Source organism: Hylobates moloch, unplaced genomic scaffold, assembly GCF_009828535.3.
Source record: "Hylobates moloch isolate HMO894 unplaced genomic scaffold, HMol_V3 SCAFFOLD_4, whole genome shotgun sequence".
Lineage (NCBI taxonomy): Eukaryota > Metazoa > Chordata > Mammalia > Primates > Hylobatidae > Hylobates > Hylobates moloch.
Genome location: NW_026652279.1, coordinates 38,363,951 through 38,385,983, shown reverse-complemented (window position 1 = coordinate 38,385,983; position 22,033 = coordinate 38,363,951). Strand labels below are relative to the sequence as shown.

Here is a 22,033-nt window from a genome sequence, read left to right as displayed (position 1 = left end):
AATACGCCAGACCATGTCGCCTTCTAAGCCTTCTGACGCTGTGGAGATCAGCCCACGCCCACAGCCTGGCCTGGAGGTTTCCATGACCTGACTCCTCCCTGACCTTCCACCTGCTGTCCCAGCAGCACTGAAATGAAATCCACACTCCACTCCAGATAGAGCAGAACACAGAGGCCCCCACACTTCCTGGGGTCTTTCTTGCTGTTACGCACAAGCTCCTCAGCTGGCCTCACCCTCCTTCTCCGCTGCTCCTCACCCTCCTTCAGGGTCTCCCTTTTCCCAGGAGGAGGTCCAATTCTGGCTGCTGGCATCCCCTCCCCACTCGCTGGAACCCCACATCAGTGGCCTGTTAACTGTGTTTGAGGAGAGGCCACCTTGGGGACCGGAGCTGCATCTTGTCCAGTGCCACAGCCCAGAGCCTTATGCTGGAGAAGCTGACACATCAGTGAAGGGCAGTGTTCTCTGTGGGTCTGTCTGGTCTCTCCAAGCAGCAGGAAACACGACCACCAAAGGCCAACTCTCAGTAAATAGTTACTGGTGACAGAAATAGGAATTAAAAGACAATGTGGGATGACTGGGAGAGACTGCTACAAACCGTTTGGCTTCATGAGAGGCCCTCCTACATTTACAACCACCTCTGAGGCTGAGGGCCAGGAGGGGTGGGCAGGGGGCCGCTGGGGAACAATTCTGAGCCCACTCATCACAGGGCAACTAGAAGCTTCCCCCAGGGAGCCCCAGCAGCTCTTTCTGCACGCCTTGCTGGCTATGGCCAGCTAAGAAGCACCTGTCTGCAGAAAGCTTCCCCCCCTTCAGGACATTGGCTCTGAATATGGAATATGGCAAAAATATTTTTTCCCCTAAATCCCGTGGATTTGGTGGAACGTCCAGACCGGCCCGGGCCAGAGCAAGGAAACTGTGGCAAGCTGTAAAATGGTAATTCCCCTCGAGAAGTGAGCGGCGCAGCCCCAAAAATGGAAGAAGGAGGTATCCTGATCTCAGGTGAGAGATGCTGAGGCCTGGAATGGGGATGATGAGGGGCTTTTCAGGAATGCTGAGGCCTGGGGGTGAGTGTGGTGCAGTGTGCCAGAGGTGAGGTACATGTGTTAATAAAGGGCAGTGGGAGGACCCCAGGGACACTGCCAGCAAGGGCTTCCTTCAAGATGCTGGACCAGAAGCCCAGACAGGGCCAGAGTGAATGGGGAGAGCCAGGCCAGGGACTGGTCAGCGTAAGTCGAGACCTGACAAGACATGACGACCACCGAGGCAACGCTGGAAGGGAAGTGGGGACAGATGGGGAATGGGGGGCCTGGAGAGGTACTAGAGCTTTGCCCCCTCGTTTGGCTGTCTGGATGTCACCAGCCATGTCACTGTGACTCACTTAGAATGCAACCAGATGGCATCAAGGATTCTGGTAAAACATTCTGCACTCAGGGTGGCCACAGTATGTGCCCCATGCCAGCCTGGAGCCATGAGTGACCACTGCCATCTTGGCCATTTCTCCATGTCCCCCACACTCAAAGACAGACCTTCCATGTTCGTATCAGCCATGGGGGCTGACGCAGCATGCGGCACTCAGGTGAGCTCCACTGATGCTTGCTGAGGGTCTGGGGAGATGGTAATCTAAGAGGGGAGGGAGGGAAGGCCTCCAGTTTGGAGCAACCTTATCTCATAGGAGCCAGTGGGAGCCCCACCGCCCTGCAGACCCGCCCACTCTCTCCCCTAGGCCACACAGCCCCCCAGGCCTCCCGTGTGGGGGCCATGACTCCGAGTCACCAGACCCCTACCTGATTCACACACAGGAGAGGAGACTGGGGATCCAGACCTGGAATCCAAACAGGACTCCACCCCAAAGAGGGAAGGGCTGGACCCCTGATGTGGCCCTCAGCCCTGCTCCCACCCCACCCAAGATTGGTGTACACAGTGCAAGTCCCTCTTTGCACCAGGAATCTGTGGCCCTGGGAACAGGCTGCCTTCCCTGACCCAGGCAAGTCTAGGAAGAGATGGGACTTTCTTCCTTCTCTGAACCACCAAACCCCAGAACTCAGAGAGGAATAGCCAGGTGTGGGGTGTTTCAGGGGATGACAGCTCCTGTCTCTTCTTCTCCCTCATCCCTCCTCTGCGGAGCACCTTAATCCCAGTTAGGAATGCTGGCTTCTCTCCTTACTCCAACTCAAGGGGGGTGCAGTGTGGGGAGGGAGTGGGGAGCAGTGTGGGGAGGGAGTGGGAGCAGTGTGGGGAGGGAGAGAGGGACCCTCTTGCTGCTGGGCTTGTTTGCAAACCACAGGGACGCCACATGGCTATGGGCACCTGGCCTTGGGCACAGGCAGGGTAGAGCTCTCTTCCCACAGGGCCTGGAATGCTGGACTCTCTCCAGGGGAAACATTCCCCATGGGTTGGGCCCCTCCCAGGGAGTGGGGCTGGCAGCCATAATGAGCACTGCCCGCCCCAGGCCAGGCGCTCAGCTGAGGTACATCTCAGGTCTCGACTCCTTCCCACTGCGCAAGGGCAGGGGCCTCACTCACCTGCTGCTGGTTCTCCCGCTGAGAGTGGAGCCGCGCCTGGATGCACTCTCGGGTCTCCTGGAAAGCCTGTCTCTGGGAGACCTCAGCCGGATAGTGGGTGCAGACACCCACGATGTTGGTGCAGGAGAAAATGAGAACATTGGAGACAAGCTGCAGAGGGAGAGAGGAGCACACCGAGCTCAGATCCTGACCTTCCTGGCCCCAAAGTGTGGAGCCCTCAGACCCTGTCTCAGCAAACTCACACCTGGCGCTAGCAAACAAATGCTGAGGGCACCCCACACGCGGCCAACCACTGTGAGCAGCCGAGCATAATGGATCGGGCTCTCTGATGTCCTCAAAGCCAGAAGTTTGGCTGGCCTGTCATGCGGTATGTCCTCTGAAGACACTGAATCACCTAATAATCATACTAAACATGCTTATAGTACCAGAAGTTAAAAGGCTACATGTACTGTGACAGAGCTGTGTGTGTGCTGGGGGCAGGAAGGCCACCGCAAGGAAGGTGCCACAAGGGTGCTGGGATTTCACTTTTGAAAGTGTGATAGAGTCCAGCACAGGACAAGGGGCCACCCTCCCCCAGAGATCAGCTCCGACGAATCAAGGCTTCTCGAATCCCCTCAGGTCCTCAGCACTGTGCTAAATGCACTAGGAAACAAAAGGGCAAGGTTGGCCAGTCGGGGTCCGTGGCCACAGTGGGTCTCCACTCCTTCCTCCCTAGGCTTCTGGTCTTTCTGTTGCCAGCTCTCTGACAACCACCGCCCCAGCCGGCCAGTGCCTACCATCTCCCCGGCTCCCCAACAACTGAGATGTGTGTGTGTAGAAAAATACCACTGACCCTCCAAGTCAGCAGAGTCAAAGCTGGAATTCTTTTGAAGGGAATACTTACTGAAAAGCTAAGGGAAAATGAAACACAATACAACACGACATGGAAAGCAAGGTTATAAGGTACATTCAGCTCCCAGCGAGTGATGTGTAGGCAAAATTTCTCTTGGCAGGTAGAGCTCCTGGATATCTGAGTACATGGGTCCTGTTGTCCTTGACTTGGGGCCACATGGAACAGAGCCACACAATGATGCTCCGGCTCCTAGGCTGTGGGGGCTTTGAACTGCACCTCAGTTACTCCCACCAAAAGCTTCCTTAGTCCCAGCTCCAGAAGAGGAGCCCAGGTCAGCCGCTGCACCTTCTGCTGTGGCTCCTTCAGCCCTCAGGAGGCCTGTGTTAGTCCCAAGTCCTGGGGTAAGGAAGGCACTTGGCCATTTGGATCCCAAAGAGTCTTGCTGTGGGACGTCGGCTGCCTGGCAGTGGCCCCAGCAGATGACTCCTATGCTCTTCTCTAGGGGCCTCTTGGCTCTCGACTCAGGTCTGCTTTCTACCAGAAGGCTTTGCCCACCACAGCTTTGAGATGGTCCTGCCCTTGCTGTTTGCTGAATGTGGTACCATCTTTCCCTGGAGACATCCCATGGTGTGTGTGCCCCAGTCCATGAAAAGACTTTCTCTTTCCCATTTCAGGCTCTTACTCCCTGCTGGTTGAAGAATGCCCTGAGCTCCCCATGTGTCTCCTGGATGTACCTTCCAGGAAGGGGCAAGTTCAGATTTCCAGCTCCACTGCCTCAGCCAACTACTGTTGCTGACTCATAACTCCCATATCCTTCCACCCCAACCCTGTCTACACTAGAATCCCATTGCGTCATTTTATGTAAACACATGGCATAGGAAAAGCCAACCTATTTATCATAAGGAAAGAAGACCCCTGCTCTTCAGAAACTTACAATCTACTTGAAGAGTGCTATAGATGGAATGTTTGTGTCCCCCAAAAGGACTGCTGAACCAAAGAGTGGCTGGATGAGCCCACAGCTTCTGGAAGATTCATCAGAGGCAAGAGTGCAGGAATGGGAGACGGGTCCAGATGCTGCCACAGAAGCCCAAAGCATGAGGGAACAAAGACCTGTGTGTGGCTGGGAGCCATTCAGGGCAGAGCTGACTCAGAAGGAAGAGCCCCTAAGACCAGGGAGAAGAAAGTCCAGGAAGAAATAGACCATGGCCTGAAGTAGTAACCAATGCTGTGATTATGAAGTTAGACCCCAAAAACAGGCCTCTGGGAAGTCACTGGGAACCACTGGGAGAGGATAAGGAGGAAGAGATGAGGAAGTGGAGGCTGAGGGGTAGGCCACAGGGAATTCTGAAGGATGATCTAGTTAGAGGAGATCTGTGTGAAAAGAGAGGAAGTTCTCGGTGATAAAAACAGGAGTGAGACAGGAGAAACTGGGAAGAAGAAGATGAGGAGCTAGCCCCAGACAGGCTAGTGCATCATGAAAATACTATACAACATGACCAAATGGGCTTAATCCCAGGAATGAAGGCTGATTCAACTTCAAAAAGCAAACAATGTAATTTTCCATATTAATAGACTAAAATTAAAAAACCATATGATCATTTCAACAGTTTCTAAAACATCATTTGGCCAAATGCAACATACATTAATAATTTTTAAACTTACCAGCTTAGGAATAGAAAGGAAGTCCCTTAATCTGTCCAATAGCATATACAGAAATCTACAGCTAGATTATATCAAACTTAATGGTAAAAGACTGAATGCTTTCCCCAAGACCAGCAACAAAGCCAGGTTGTTCCCTCTTGTCACTCCTATTCAACACCACACCGGAGGTCCTAGCCTATGCAATCAGACAAGAGAAAGAAACAAAAGACACACAGATTAGAAAGGAAGAAATAAAACTGTCTCTATTTGCAGATGACATGACTGTCTATATAGAAGAACCTCAAAAAATTTAAAAAACTACCAGAATTAATATGCAAGTTGAGAAGAGTCATAGGATACAAGATCAATATACAAAAAGCAACCTACTTTTATACCTGAGTAAATACCAATTGGAAGTAAAATTTTTAAAGGTATAATTGGCTCTCTGTATCTACAGGTTTTGCATCTGTAGGTTCAACCAACCTTGGATCAAAACCCTCCGATTTGGCAACTGTACATAGTTTCCACCCATGGCTGGTTGAATCTGTGGATGCAGAACCCACAAATACAGAGGGCCAACTGTACTATGACATTTTATATAAGGGACTTATATAAGCATCCGAGGATTCTAATATCCCCAGGGGGGTCCCGGAACCAATGCCCTGTGAATACGGAGGGCTGAGTGCACCATTTAAATAGCAACAGAAACCATGAAATACTTAAGTAGAAATCTAAAAAAAAAAAACTAACAAAAAATCTAAAATTGGTCTTTATCTAAGATCTGTTCACTGAAAGCTATGAAACACTGATGAAAGAAATTTTAAAAGACTTTAATAAATGGAGAGAGATACCATGTACAGAAAAACACCATGTTCCGATGTCAATTTTCCCCAAATTGATACACAGATGAACACAATCACAATCAAAGCAATAAAAATAGCCAAAATAGTTTTGAAAAAGATTGCCAATCAAGTTAGCAGACTCATACTACTCAATTTCAAGACTTACTATAAAGCTACAGTAATTAAGACAATGTAGTACTAGCATAAGGGTAGAAATATAGATATATGGAATAGAATTTAAGAGTCTAGAAATAAGCCTTTATATTTTTGACAAGGGTACCAAGACAATTCAGTAGGAGAAGAGCAGTCTTTTCAACAAGTAATCTGGGAAAACTGGATATCTACATGCAAAAGAATGAAGCTGGACTCCTTACCTCTTACTATACACAAAAATTCACTCGAAGTGAATCAGAGACCCAAATATGAGAACTATAGATATAAAACCCTTAGAAGAAAACATAGGGATAAATCTTTATAACCTTGGATTAGGCCATGATTTCTTATATATCACACCAAACATACAAATAATAAAAGAAAAAAATAAATTGAACTTCATCAAAATTTTAAAACTTTTTGTGCTTCAAAGGGCACCATCAAGAATGTGAAAATACAACCCACGGAATGGGGAAAATATTTGCAAATCATATTTCACACCTTTAGTTTTGACAAATGTATAAAGGAAACTACATGAAAGGAGTCTTTTAAAGAATTGTGCTAGATCTTCACTTGTATGTCAGTAAGTAAAAAAAAATGGTGCTAGAACAATTAAATATTCATATGATAAAAACAAACCTCACAAAACATACAAAATTAACTCAAAATGGTTCAGAGGCCTAACTGCAGAAGCTATCATACAAATGTTTAAAACAATGAGACACTACTACACACTATTAGAAGGCTGAAGTTAAATTAGATTAAAAATGGAAAGAAAAGAAGAAAGAATGAAATCACAAGTACTGGTGAGAATGCACAACAACTGAGCTCATACTTTCCTGGTCGAAATGAGAAATGGTCCAGCCACTTTGGAAAACAGTTCAGCAATTTCTCATCAAGTTAAATATGCACTTGCCCTATGACCCAGCAACCTCACTCTTAGGTATTTTTTTTCAAATGAAATGAAAAGTTATGTTCACACAAAAATCTCTGAATAAATACTCAGCAACCTCACTCTTAGGTATTTTTTTTTCAAATGAAATGAAAAGTTATGTTCACACAAAAATCTCTGCATAAATACTCAGCTATAAAAAGAAACAAATCACTGATACGTACAACATGGATGCATCTCAAATCTATTATGCTAAAATGAAGGAAGCCAGACTCAAAAGCCTACAAACCATGATTCCATTTAGATGTGGGCAAAACTGTAGGCACTGCACATAGATCAGTGGTTGCCAGGGAGCAGTGGGTAGGACTGACAACAAAGGGACAGCACAGGGAAATCTTTTGGGGTGACGGGACTGTCCTGTATCTTGATTGTGTTAGCAATTACACATCTGTATGCATTTGTTACACCTGCAGAACAATGCACTAAAAAAGTGAATTTACTGTATGTAAATTATACCTTAATTTAAAAAAAAAAAAAAAGGGCAGGGGTCATATCCAGGAGACTAAGAGAGAAAATGTAAGCAGATGGCTGGACAGAGAAAGAGTGGCCTTCCCTCTTTCTGAGGCCAGAAAGAGAGGCCAGAGTCTATTTTGAGACATGACCCCCAAAGTAATTATCAAGTGTCTGCTGCAGCATCTCTGTACTAATCCTCCGGGTCTCTCCTGATGTAATCTGACTCCTCCTATAGCCAGAAGGCCAATGGCAACAGACAGTGCAAATCCAGGTAAAAAGATGCGTGGTAACCCAATACCCGTCCAAATGGCTTTGCTAAGCTTAGTGTGCCTTGGTGTTCATCTCTCTTTCACTAAACACAAAATCAGGCAGGCAGAAAGAGGGTGCTGTGGTTTGAGGGTGGGGTCTTGAGCAAGGCTATTGGAAAGGGGGATTTCAGCAAGTTGGACCTGAAAGTGAAGAAGAGATTAATAGCTGCCTCACACACACACACTCACACCATCTGCCAAAAAAGCAGGAATCTGGGCACCAGGTCTTAAAGGGTGCTAAGGTCCCTGTGCAGATGCTCCAGTTATGAATAGCGAGGAGGTATCGGTAAAATCTGATGGAATTCTGCTTACACACAGAGGGAGTCTAAAGTTTAAAAATGATCCCACACCTTGGGGACAAGGAAGGTATGTCCAAATGCTGTCAGGCTCTCTTCTCCACTCAAACAGTGATCAAATAACGAGCCCCTTCTTGCACCCCCTTAAAGACAGGCAAAGTAAAAGTAAGTATAAACCCTGTCCTTGTGTAAAGGACCTAATTAGTAAATAATAACAGATATCAGTCACTGCTGAGGCTTCACAACAGCAGGTAAACAGGGCCTAATTAAGGGTTTATTGGTTTTCCCTGTGCTGGCCTCATGGGACACATCTAACCACATAGAACGTGTGTGTGTGTGTGTGTGTGTGTGTGTGTGTGTGTGTGTGAAGGGAGTTAGTGGTATGGGGGAGCATGTGACATATACCCACATTACACCAAGTGGAGTGAAATGGAGACCCAACAATACAGCAGACTGCAGCCCTGGAGTAGCCTCAGCATCTGCTTTGAAACAAGCGGCCGGATGTGGTGGCTCACACCTGGAATCCCAGCACTTTGGGAGGCTGAGGAGGGAAGATCACTTGAGTCCGGAATTCAAGACCAGCCCAGACAACATAGTGATATCCCATCTCTACAAAAAATAAAAATAAAACACATAAAAATTCACCAGCTAGTCCCAGCTACTTGGGAGGCTGAGGCAGGAGGATCCCTTGAGCCCAGGAGGTAGAGGTTGCAGTGAGCTATGACCATACCACTGCACTCTAGCCTGGACAACAAAGCGAGACTCTGACTCCAAAACAACAACAAGAAAAAGTTTCAAACAAGCCCTGCAGATGGATGGGGTCCGAGTGGACAAGGTCCAGGGGGGTCCCAGGACCACACCAGGAGAGACCCCACTAGAGGGGGAATGTTTGGAATTATATTCTCAGAGTCAAAACCAAGGGGAGATGCCTATGAATATTTAATACTTCTAAAACGCCAGCACTTCTGAAACCCAATCTCTGGCTGCCCACAGGCTGCAGGTTTGATTTGAGCCAAGAGTGGGAAGTTTACAGTGCTTGGTTTGTGCAGTGTCTCCTTGGGAAGAAACCCCAGCCACTGGCCTCAGGCACTGTGATCGCTTCTGCCTCTCCTCTCTGAGTTTTCAGGGGGCTCCATGGGCCCACTGCAATAGGCTTGCTACTGGATAATCCTGGGAAAGGTGCAAGGCAAAGGGGAATGAGAAATGTATGGTTTTGGAGTAGAAGGAAATGAGTTGGAGACTAGGGTTGAGGAACAGCCCTGCTCAATTTGCTTTTATGCGGTTCCTGTTCCCGATAAGTCAGCTTGCCCCTTGCAGTACGGTTCACAGGTGAATGGTGGTGGCTGTGGTGGGAATCAGAACTTCCTGGGGAGCCAGATTTACTGATGGGGGAGGGAGCAGGATGTTCAGTTAAATTTGAATTACAAACAAACAACACGTACATCTTTTAGTATAAGTAGGTTCCAGGCAATATTTGGGACCTACTTATACTAAAAAAAAAAAAAATTATTCATTGTTTATCTGAAATTCAAATATAATTGAGTGACCCATATTTTACTGGGCAACCCTACCAGGGGTTCTTTTCAAACCACACCTGCCCTCCCCCGGTCGTGACAACCCTCTCCCCAAGCTCCTGCCCACTCTTCCCTACTCCCTCTTCCAGATCTTCCTCCACTTGTGAGGACAGAGTAGACAGACTGCAGCGTTTTCCCTGTGCATCAGAGTCTGCAATCACCCCGATGAAGTGCAAGCCAAAGAGGTGAGATCTAATTTTCCAAATCCACCCAAAGACCACAAGAGGCTGGACCACCTCAGGGATGCTGGGGGCAGAGAACCAGCTCCCCCTGCTTTGGGCAGTGGAAAAGGAAGAGAGGCTCTCTCCTGCAAGGTGTCCCCTGGCCCCGGCTCTAAAGACAGGCACAACTCCTTTCTGTTCTAGTCCTTTGTCGGTTTACAAACACATAAAACTAACAACGAAATGAGTCCCAAATAAAAGAAGCTGACATCCTGGCAAGACTTACTTCCTCCTACACTGGATTTCATTTGTCTTACACAGTGGTGGTGGGAAGCTCAGGGAACCTCGGTGGAACCCCATTAAGATATAATATAAAATAATTCAAGGAAGAATAATCTTAAATTATATACTCTTAGAAGGCATATCGGCATGGTTCCTTGTACACGGCACCATGCTCAATTAGGTGCTTAATTTTTTTTTTAACTATTACATATTTTTAACTGTTTTTCTAATCATACCGAGTGACACCTCTACAATTTTTCCTTTCACAAAGAATCAAGATTGCTGTTATGTGTTTTTGGACATCAAAGCTGCATTATCTCTGCTTGGGGGCTTTTGTGATGAGGTCCTCTTTCAAGGAGGTGGCCACTTCTATACCACTGGCTCTGGACAAACATCATCAAGCCCATCTCTCTGCTCACTGGGGTCCTGCCCAGACAACATCCCCCTTCTCCTCTCCTTTCCAGCTAGGATCTAGCTGCTCTGGGATTGTCACTCTCCCTTGCTCTGGAACTCCCCCTCAAGAGCTTAGGATGCCTCCTGAGGGGCCTCCAGCCTCTGTGAACACCATTCTGTATGCCAGAGATCCTCGAATGGTACCCTTAACTTCATGACATCTTCCTACTCAAAAACCCGCCAGGACTCTCCATTACCAGTAAGATAAAGCCCAAACTCCTGTGCCGGCATTAACGCCCTCTAAGTCTTATCACAGACCACATTCCCTGTCTCATGCCTACCCCAGCTACTCACTGTGTCTGAAAAAAACCAATCTATAATACCATTCTAAAGTGTAATGTTTATTTAATACAACTTTAATGTTACTAAAATTAGAGCATGAAATATTGACAAATCAACAATTAGCATCTGCTTAATACATTTTAAGGAAAAACAAAATAGACTAGAATGTGAAGAAAGACAAGTATCTAGGAATGACTGGGTACAGCAATATATAGTCTGCAAAACACTTTCTCACATGTAGTTCATTTCACCCTCATCAAATCCCTGTAAGATAAGCAAGTTAGGCAGCATCATCCCCCTCTGCCAATGAGGAAACTGAGGCCCGAGGCAGGGGTCCTGCCTTGGATTACACAGCAAGGAAGCTGCAGAACTGGGATCATAGCCATCTCTTTCTGAGCTCACAGCTCATCCTACTCTACTGTACTAAGCTGTTATTTATCCCAACCTAATTTAGATCTAGTTTTGTTTTATTCTATTTAATAAAGAGACACTCAACTTTCTCTCACCCTTGTCCCAGGCGCCCCAGGCCTTCTTCATAGATCCTGGTCACATAAAGTACTGCTGATTAGGACCTACTCCCAGCCACTGCCAGATTCGATGAATGTCCTCCGGGGGCACGCTCTCCAGGGAACTCATGGCTATGGGTGAGAAAGGCCCACCTGTCTCACAAAGCCAAGTCTTACTCTAGCGTAGCTTCCCTTAATTATTTTTTATGGAGATACAATTCACATACCATAAAATGCACTGTTTTAAAATGCAAAATTCAGTAGTGTTTAGTGTATTCACAAGGCTGTGCAACCATCACGACCAACCCCAGGACATTTTCAACATCCCCAAAAGAAACCCCATGCCCATTAGTCACTGCCTATTCCCCACCCCACCCTCCCCCAGCTCCTGGCAACCACGAACCTACTTTCCACCCCTGTGGATTTGCCTATTCTGGACACTTCATATAAATGGAAGTGAACAATAGGTGGCCTCCTGTGTCTGGCTTTTCTCGCTTAGCATATTTTCAAGGTTCGTCCATGTGGTAGCACACACAGGCTAAGAATCCTTTATCTGAAATGCTAGGGACCAGAAGTGTTTCATATTTTGGATTTTTTCAGATTCTGGAATATTTGCATATACATAATGAGATATCTTGGAGATGAGACACAAGTCTAAACATGAAATTCATTTATGTTTCATAAACACCTTCTACATGTAGCCTAAAGGTAATTTTATACAATATTTTAAAATAATTTTGTGCATGAAACAAAGTTTAAGTACTTACGTGTGGAATTTTCCACTGTGGCATCAGGTCAGAGCTCAAAATGTTTCAGATTTTAGAGCATTTTGGATTTCAAATTTTTAGATTCAGGATGCTCTCTACCTATATCAGTATTTTGTTCCTTTTAAAGCTAAATAATATTCCACAGCACAGATCTACCATATATTGTTTATCCACCATCAGGTATAGACATTTGAATTCTGTCCAGCTTTTGGCTATTATGAATAATGTTGCTGTAATTAACATTCATGTACAAGTTTTTACATGGATATATTCTGTTTTCTTGGGGATATATCTAGGAGCGGAATTGCCGGGTCACATGGCAACCTATATTATTGAGGAACTGCCCAACTGCTTTCCAATCACCTGCACCACCTTACATCCCCACCAACATTGCATGGGGGTTCCAATGTCTCCACATGCCCTGCCAACACTTATTTTGTTATCTTTTTCATGATAGTCATCCTAGCAGGAGTGAGGATGGTATCTTATTGTGGTTTTAATGCCCTTAAATTTGTAAAGTAAATAGCAACAATTACAAGGGAGAGAATGTCTTCTATAACTTGCACAGCTGTGCCTTTAGAGAGAAGTGGCCACATTGTACATTTTATTTTTTGTTATTTTTAATTACTTATTCCTAGGAAGACCCCACGCTTTGCACAACCAGAGAGAAATAACAACTTTCATGTAATCGTGCTTACATGAACAAGACAAACACTGATTGAGTGCCCAGCACTGGGAAACCATGCTGCTGGCCACCTTGCCCTCTAGGATTCCAGATCTGGTGGGGAAGTCAGACAAGGCATGGAAGTGGTTGGGAGGACATAAACTCTGCAGGCTCCACAACCTCTGTCCTCTATCCTCAAGTTAATTTCATAAACAACCTCTATCCTCTATCCTCAAGTTAATTTCATAAACATTCAGTTCGCAAAGAATATGCCAGAGGAAATACCCTTAATATACAAAGTATTTTGCCAATTAACAATAAATGGCTAGAATTTAACAACAAAAAAAGGCTGGGCACTGTGGCTCATGCCTATAATCCCAGCACTTTGGGAGGCTGAGGTGTGTGGATCATGAGATCAGGAGTTCGAGACCAGCCTGGCCAACGTGGTGAAACCCTGTCTCTACTACAAACACAAAAAATTAGCTGGGCGTGGTGGTGCGCACCTGTAATCCCAGCTACTCGGGAGGCTGAGGCAGGAGAATCACCTGAACCCAGGAGGCGGATGTTGCAGTGAGCCGAGATCGCACCAGTGCACTCCAGCCCGGACAACAGAGCAAGATTCCTTCTTGAAAAAAAAAAAAAAGGAATTGACGAACAAAAAAAAAAGGGTAATGTGGATGAATAAGCTATTCAAAGTAAAAATACAAATGACTTACAAATGTGTGATATCAAAAGATGTGAACCCTCACTAGTAAGCAAAGAAATAACAATAAAAGCAGTATTTTGCCTATAAAATAGCAAAGCTTTCTTTTCATAGTAATAATGTTGGCAAGAATGCAATGGAATAGGCGCCCTCCTACATTATCAGTGGCAATGCAAATTGGCATAACCTTTCTGGAAACCAACTTGGCAATATGTATGAAGAGCTTTCCAAATATTCATACCCTTTGACCCAATAAGTTAGTCCCCTCCCAGGAACCTATGCCACAGAAACCTCAGTAGCTTGAACAGGGCTTTATGTCCAAGGATGATTATAAAATTTAACAATTAGGAACAGCTAAATGTTGAAAAACTAGAGAACAGTTAAATAAATTATGGTGCTCTCACCAGGCGCAGTGGCTCACGCCTGTAATCCCATCACTTTGGGAGGCCAAGGAAGAAGGATCACTTGAGGCCAGGAATTTGAGACCAGCTTGGGCAACATAGTGAGATCCCATCTCTACAAAGAAATAAAAAATTAGCCGGGCATGGTGGCATGCATCTGTAGTCCCAGCTACTTGGGAGGCTGAGGTAGGAAGATCACTTGAACCTAGGAAGTCAAGGCTGCTGTGAGCCACGATTACGCCACTGAACTCCAGCCTGGGTGACAGAACAAGACTCTGCATTAAGATGAAATAAAATAAAACTTTGGTGCTCAATACCCTGGAATATCTCAAAGCCTTTAAAATGTCTTATTTAAATAACATTCAACATTGTGGGAAATTTTCAAAAATACAATGTCAAGTGGGGGAAAAAAAGAATATGAAATTGCATATACCTCATGATCCCAATTTTTCACGTGTATACATTTCAAAATGTTAACAGTGATGGCATATCTCTCGGTGGTGGGATGATAAGTGCTTTTTTACTTTTTTTCTTTATACCAATGAATACTCTCCAGTGTTTCTATTGTATATATTACTCTAAAAAGAAATACTGATAAACTTATATAAAGAAAGAAAAAAATACATGTTTGTGCTGTGAGCATGGCTGGCTGAAGAATCTTCTCTTCTGACAGAAGAGATAAAATGAGAATGAAAATGCCTGTAAGACCAGAGAGAATAAGTTAAATGGGAAAAGAGATTCAAAATAGAAAAAGGAATCATGTCTGGGCAGTGGGGACTAGGACCCTTCCTGGAAAAGTGTCTGCAGATGGGGAGGACCTGGCCAGCGGAGATCCCAGTGGAGGGGCATACAGGTGATGCAAACAGCATCAATATGGATGAGGCAGAGGAAGAAGAGTCCAGGGCTACACTGGGAACACCAGGTAGTCACTGCTGACCAGAAGCAAGGAGAGGACTGGCCAGAGATGAGACAAGTGGGTTCATGGCCAGATCATGAAAGAATTTTTTTCTATGTCAGAGTAAGGAGCCAGCACATAATCTAGGAGGCACTAAAAACTCTTGATGGCTGCATTTACAAAAATAAAAAGTATATTCATTGCCCAAATTATAAAATATATATTCGTTATGGAACACTTCAAAATCATAGAAAAGGAAAAAGAAATCAATTATCACCCAAAGACAACCAGTATTAACGTTTCTATTTATTCCTTTTACTTCCTTGTTTTAAAAATCTATTTATGGCTTTTTGTTTTTGCTTTCATAAAACTGTGATCTTACTGTTTACATAATTTGGTATCCTGTGTTTTTCTTTTCTATTTTTTTTTGAGACGGAGTCTTGCTCTGTTGCCCAGGCTGGAATGCAGTGGCGAGATCTCGGCTCACTGCAAACTCTGCCTCCTGGGTTCAAGTAATTCTCCTGTGTCAGCCTCCCGAGTAGCTGGGATTACAGGCGCCCACCACCATGCCCAGCTAATTTTTGTATTTTTAGTAGAGACGAGGTTTGTATATTTAGTAGAGATGGGGTTTCACCACGTTGGCCAGGCTGGTCTTGAACTCCTGACCTCAGGTGATCCACTTGCCTTGGCCTCCCAAAATGCTGGGATTACAGGCGTGAGCCACCGTGCCTGGCCTTCAGTTAATATTGTAACGTTAGCATGTTCCCCTGTTATTACAACTTCTAATGCTGCCAGCTTTCAAAAGGGAAATGTGATCACAGCAGAACTTTGGGTAGATTAAATTGACAGCTGGAAAGGAGGCAGTGAAGAGGAAGATGCTAGAAGTAGAGAGACTAAAAAAGGGCTGTGGAAATAGCACAAACGAGAAGGACCAGGGGCCTGGGAGAGGCTGGAGCTCTAAGAAAGGAAAGCAGAGTGGCCCCCAAGCAAGGCATCTGCAAGGAGTATTTGAGCCTGGGTGATGTATCTATGGGAAGAAGAGAGCTTTGGTTCCTAATCTACTTAGGGAAGTCCAGGAGGAGCTGGCTTTGGGGTGAGTGGGTTATGAGTAATAAAGTGTCACAAAAGCTAAATGCAAGAGTAGGAAAGTCAACAGAATCAGGTGTTGTGGAAGAGGCTGAAAAGAGATGGATGAGCAGACTGCGTAGAGGAGGAGTTGAGCTGTAAGGGGTTAAGTCATGAGATCATGAGGGGGTGGTGAATGAAGGTGACTCTGGATGTTTGGCAGTGAAGGGAGGGCGAGTGGGTCATAGCTTGAATGAATATGGCATGGAGGTTAAGAAACTTGATTTATCCAGAGGCAGAGGGAGGGGAGGGGCCAAAGAGGTAAATGAGGGCAGCACTGTACTTCCCTGCAGAACTGAGCTGTCCACCAGGGGCGCCACTAACCACACATGGCTAGGAACATTTGCAGTGTGGCTGGTCTGAAGTGAGGGGTGTTGTAAATATGAAACACACTGGAGTCTGAAATTATTTTTTATTCATTACATGATAAAATGATATTCTGGATATATTGGGTAAATAAAATACATTATTTTAATTACTTTTACCCATGGGTTAGTTTTGTTTTTACTTTTTGGCCCACTGGAATAACTGGAAGGATATATGTGGCTCTCAATATATTTCTGTTGGACAGCACTGCTGTTGTACAAAGAGGAGGCTGGACAGGAGACAGGACAAAGGGGAGGCAGGACAAAGGGGAGGCAGGACCTGGAGCATAGTGGATGAGGGACAGATCCCAGGTTACCTGCAGAATATCAAACTGCTGAGCACTTGGTGGCCCACCTTAGGCCCACAGTGATCTGCCTCCTTACTTCCCCTGAGGGGGTCATTCCCAAAGGCTCAGATTCACTTGCCAAGCTCAGGGCCGATTTCAGATGGTACACCCAGCACAGCCACTCTCTGTGGCTTTCAGAAACATGAGATGTGGTGACAGAAAAGGGAAGGGGGGCTGGAGGTGAGGCCCAAGGGATATGGAGGTATATGACAGGGGCTCAGGTATGATGACTGAGGTATCTAGGACAGTCTAAAGAAGGGTACCTGACTGAAAATTCACTTATCTTACACACCACGAAACTTGGGGCTTGGGGAGAATATACGAATTTAAAAGCATGGGGAGGAGGGGATCCTCAAGAGCAATGAATGAACATCTAGAGGCAGCACAGTGTGGAGAAAGGCCTGGGAACTTAGGTGTGAGTTCTCAGCCTGGATCTGCAAACAACAAACATGTGGCTCTGGGCAAGTCACCTTTCCTCTGGGAACTTCCGCTTCCTCATCCATAAAAGTGAGAGGCAGTGGGTGATGGCCAAGGTCTTTGCCACCTGGGACAGTCCATGGAGCAGCCACAGCCTGGGCCTCCGGCTGCTCAAGCAGGGACAATTTGCATTCCCCTCTAAATGGAGATGCTACTTAGAAAGACTTTCAGAGAAATCCCTGATTTCAAATCTTCTGCCTTCCGTTCTCCTGCAATGCAACGGAATGCTCAGCAATGCAGCATATAAGCTACAGCTTTAAGAAGGCCTGTCATACCTGGAAGTCGTACAAAAGTCCCCCATCCAACCGTGCTAGATCCATGGGGAATCCCAGAGGAAGCCGGAGTCCTTCAGAATCTATGCCAGGCACCGGCCCCCACCTCATCCCCGGACCAGGCGTGGGAATCACACATACAAAGCAGCAGAGAAAGGCAGACACATTCCCATACAAACCAAGGACATGAGTTGGGGCGGGAGGACAAGGAGAGGCTGGTATGGAGGGAGTACCTTGCAAAGGTTTTCCAGGGAAGCTGATGAATGCTTCGCCCACCCACAAACTGCTTCTCCTGCAGTTCTCTGACCTCTGGGATAAGGAGACGTTTGCTTTGTGGCCTGGCAAGAAGTTTTGTGGGCTAGAAGTTTATTTATCCTCCAAGTGCAATCAAGTTGCTCTCTTCCAAAAATCTCATCTTGGAGAGTAATTATCCCCACTCCCCCAAGCTCTCACACCCTCAGCTTCCTCCTCCTCTCCCGGAATATCAGACAAGCCTTCATTGTTTCCCGTGAGTAGTGGTGACAGCTGAGGGTGGTGCCAGCCATGTAGGTGGAGGGAGGGGGCTGACAAAAGGCTGGAGTCAGATTCAGGGGCGGGAAGAAGGAGCCCACCTGAACTCGGAGTTCTGGTTCCCACCCTACACAGGTGAAGTGCAGCTTCCCCTGTGCCTTCCCCCATCCCCTAGCCTGATCCACTCATGCCCACAACTCCTCCCTCTTTCCATTCCTCACCTCTGGGGCTCATTTTAGGTCAGCAGAATCCAGAAGAGAAAAAAAACACTAAAGAGAAAATGAAACCGCCACCAAGTGCTTACCTAACCTCCAACTGAGTGTGGAACCTAGACAGGGCCATGTCTTCTGTGGGACAGGCCTGGGCCCTACCCAGCACTACACAGGCTACCCTGTGGGGATGGAGGGGACCATGGGCACCTCAGCAGGGATCCAGGGGCCCCAGAGATTGCCTGGGGGAGAGAGGCAGGAAGATACAGTGAGAGAGGAGTGCTACGCTGGGAGTCAGGAGCCCCAGGGGCCAGTCTTGTGACTTGGAGCCAGTCATGCAACCTACAGGAATCTGAATGCGCTCATCTCTATAATGGAGCTAATGACAACTGCTAATAAGACACCAATGCTAACACTGTACAGGTGTAAACCAACACAGGCTGGGACTAACAATGCCATTAGAGATCTGGAGGGCTGAGAAGTAGATGGGAGGCCAGGCATGGTGGCTCACGCCTGTAATCTCAGCACTTTGGGAGGCAGAGGCGGGTGGGTCACTTGAGGTCAGGAGTTCGAGACCAGCCTGGCCAACATGGCAAAACCCTGTCTCTACTCAAAATACAAAAAATTAGCTGGGCATGGCGGTGTGCACCTGTAATCCTAGCTACTTGGGAGGCTGAGACAGGAGAATCGCTTGAACCCAGGAGGCGGAACTTGGAGTGAGCCAAGATTGCACCACTGCACTCCAGGCTGGGCGACAGAGTGAGACTCTGTCTCAAAAAAAATTAGCTGGACATGATGGCACATGGCTGTAGTTTCAGCTACTCAAGAGTCTGAGGTGGGAGGATCGCTTCAACCCAGGAGACAGAGGTTGCAGTGAATTTAGATGGTGCCACTGCACCCCAGCGTGGGTGACAGAGCAAGACTCTGTCTCAAAAAAAAAAAAAAAGGTAGATAGGAGCCAGGCCTCCTCTGCTCACTATTGTGTCCCTATTATCCAGGGCAGAGGCTGACACATAGCAGGCCACAATAAATTCTTGTTAAATGAATACATGGATGAAAAAATTGAAGGCTTCAGGGTACCTTTAAGGCCTTGAATATTCCAACTCACAAGAGAAGACAGTCCCAGACCCCCAGTTGCCTCTGATGGTGAGCATCAAACACAAGGTGGGAGATGGGCTACAGGGTCTCTGCTCTGGTTTTGAATGTACCCCGAAATTTAATGTGTTGGGAACTTAATCCTCAAATTCATAGGCCAATTGGAGGTGGGGCCTCTGGAAAGTAATAAGGATTAAAGTCATCAGGGTGGGGCCCCCGTGATGAAACTGGTGGCTTTATAAGAAGAGGAGGAGAGACCTGAGCTAGCACACACACATATGCTCTGTTTTGCTATGTGATGCCTCCCACCACATCATGATGAACAAGAAGGCCCTCACCAGGTGCTGTCACCATGCTCTTGGGCTTCCCAGTCTGCAGAACCATGAGCTAAATAAACCTCTATTCTTTATAAGTTACCCAGCCTGTGGTGTTCAGTTACAGCAACAGAAAATGAACTAAGACAATCCTTACCTGCAGGAATGCCCAGGCCCACATCAGAATTAAATGAAAGATGAGTGTGGTACTAACTGCCATGGCCACTAAGCATTTGGAGATGGTTTCTATCAGGGAGATGAGACATGAAACAAGTCTGTGTGTCCCTGTGAGTATCTGGGAACTGGGAGAGCTGGCCTGAAGTATTGGAGAGTCCCTTATTTGCTGGCTGACCTTGAGCATATCACTAGGAAATCCCCAGAAGAGATTGAGTCTATAGGAGAAACGAGCTAATGTGCAAATGAGTCTCTTGGAAAGGCCTGGTGAACAGCAAGAGGCCTGGACTGCTGCAGTGCAGCCCTTCTCCTCACAGGCTGGGCCAGCTCAACAAACTCCTCTGTTCTCTGGGTCCTATGAGGTTTCTTTCTAGGTAAAATGGGAGAACGTGACCAAACAGCTCTCAGCTGCTTCCCAAGAGCACTGACATCCTGAGGACGCTGGGGAGTCTTATCTGTGATGTGATTCAGCCTCCCAGAAAGAAACCAGGAGATTCTGCCCTGGTCTCCACTCTCTCCTGGCTGTGCTGCTAACAAGGGGGTAGGAAGGGTGACCAGAATTGGCACCACGGCCACAGGAAGCACTGACTGCCTTAATTCTTGGGGCATGAGGAGTAACAGTGTTAAGTCTTCTCTCCCAGGGCCAATGGAGGCATGACCTAATGCCAAAGGGTGAGCCATGAAACTCAACCATTATGAAGGAAGACTATAAAAACAGCCAGTGGGAGGAGTGGCAAATGTTCATTTGCAGACTCGCCTGCCCTGCAGACTCCCTAGCCCCTGGAAACATATTCTCAGTTTGAAGTCCAAGTGATGGACTATAGATTATCACACCACCACCCCCTTCAGAATAATTAAGATTAACCTTTTTATTTAAAAATAATTTTTAAAAGGCTGTGGCAGAGACTGTAAGTTGTCCAACTAAATTCCTTGCCCTGTTCTTCCCAGGCAATACACAGTCACTGGGCACATGGCTGCCCAGCCACAGACAGCATTTCTCAGCCCCTCTTGCAGCAAGGTGTGGTCGTGACTATGCCAGTGGGGTATGAATGGAAGTGCTACATGCAGCTCCCATGTCACCTCCCATTCCATTATCAAACACTTTCTTCTGGGCTAGAACACAGATAGGCTCCAAACCCAGCTTTGACCATATGAGGATAATGTCCTTAGAAGTGGTGGAGCAACCCCATGGAACTGAATCATCCTACCAACCTGGACCCCATCACTTTGAGACTATGACACAAGAGAAATAAATTCCCATCTTCTTAAAGCCGCTGTATTTTGGTGTCTCTTTGTTACAGCAGCTTAGCCTTGACCCTAATACACCTACAAACAGCAGAGGTTTCTAGGTCTGAGTATCAAGATGGCAAGCCCCTATCCCATCCCTCCCTCCCCTTTGCCCTCTCCCTTCCTCCCCCACTTCCTCCTCCTCCCTTCCCACCACGTGCTCCGGGGTAGAAGGGAGAAATCACAACACATAGGGCACACAAAGCCAAGGGAAGGCAGGATGAGGCTGGAGGTGTGAAAACACTAAGGCCACTCCAAGAATGGTTGAAGGCATCTGAGCAGTGCTCCTGACAAGACCTGGGACCAAGCCCAGAAACCAGAGCAGAGACAAAGCAGACAGAGGGGCTGATTCTCAAGACGGAAGGAAGCACAGTGGCCGGACTCTGCACGGTAACAAACAGCGGCCCAGAGGAAAGAAGGAGTGAGCTCTGCGGTATCTCAAGAAGACGAAGCATGCTGTGGAGAAAACATAGGATCTGGTTAGGACCTGGTATCAAAGATCCAAGTTCACATCCTTTTTCCCATGTGTGGTGGTGACTGAGTAACTTAACCTTAGTAAGCCTCAGAATCTTCTCCTACAAAATAGGGATGATACTATCTACTTCTCAAGGACAGTGTAAAGATTAAGGTGATGGACTAAATAAGGCGATAATATAAAATGTCAGGAAAGCAATTATTCTTCCACCGCCTATCTAGGTTTAGTAAAAGCAAGAAACTGAGAGCTCCAACCAATCAATCACAGTCCCCTGAGGAGAGTGGAGAAGATAAGAACATCGATAATTTGTCAACTGTCTTGAAGCACCAGGCACAGGCCTGGGTGCTTTACCAGAGTACTGTCTCCCAGGGGAAGTGGCACGTGGCCGGACCCAAGCTGGGTTCTGGTCTCGAGCCTCGGGGCATTGCACATGGCAGCCAGTATCTCTCAGCCAGGCCTGGAGGATGGGGCAAGAGCTGGGGATGAGGCTGCCACTTCTGCACCCATTGTGGGCAATGCCTCAGGACACTCCCCATCAGCAGCGAAGGCCAGGCCAGGTGTGGGTAGCATGGGATCTGAAGCTCAGTTTCCTGCCTGATTGTCCCCCACCCCCACCCCTGCATATCTACACAGTGAAGGGCAGAAAAGCAAAATGTGCCCCAGGGCCTCCCTTCAGGGATAGCTGGGCCCTGGGCT

At 46.8% G+C, this 22,033-nt stretch overlaps 1 protein-coding gene and 1 long non-coding RNA gene across 2 annotated transcripts in view; one reads left to right on the top strand and one right to left on the bottom strand.

The window, feature by feature from the left end:
• The window catches only part of ADCY5 (adenylate cyclase 5), a 168,275-nt gene that overhangs the window by 67,963 nt on the left and 78,279 nt on the right, over window positions 1-22,033 (bottom strand). Inside the window, exon 3 of the mRNA XM_032150004.3 lies at window positions 2,523-2,672. Coding sequence (XP_032005895.1) covers window positions 2,523-2,672 — 150 coding nt within the window. The remainder of the gene's footprint in view (window positions 1-2,522; window positions 2,673-22,033) is intronic.
• On the top strand, window positions 688-10,747 carry LOC131383232 (uncharacterized). The gene is made up of 3 exons (XR_009213101.1): window positions 688-999; window positions 9,663-9,758; window positions 10,288-10,747. It is a non-coding gene; the product is annotated as an uncharacterized LOC131383232 (long non-coding RNA).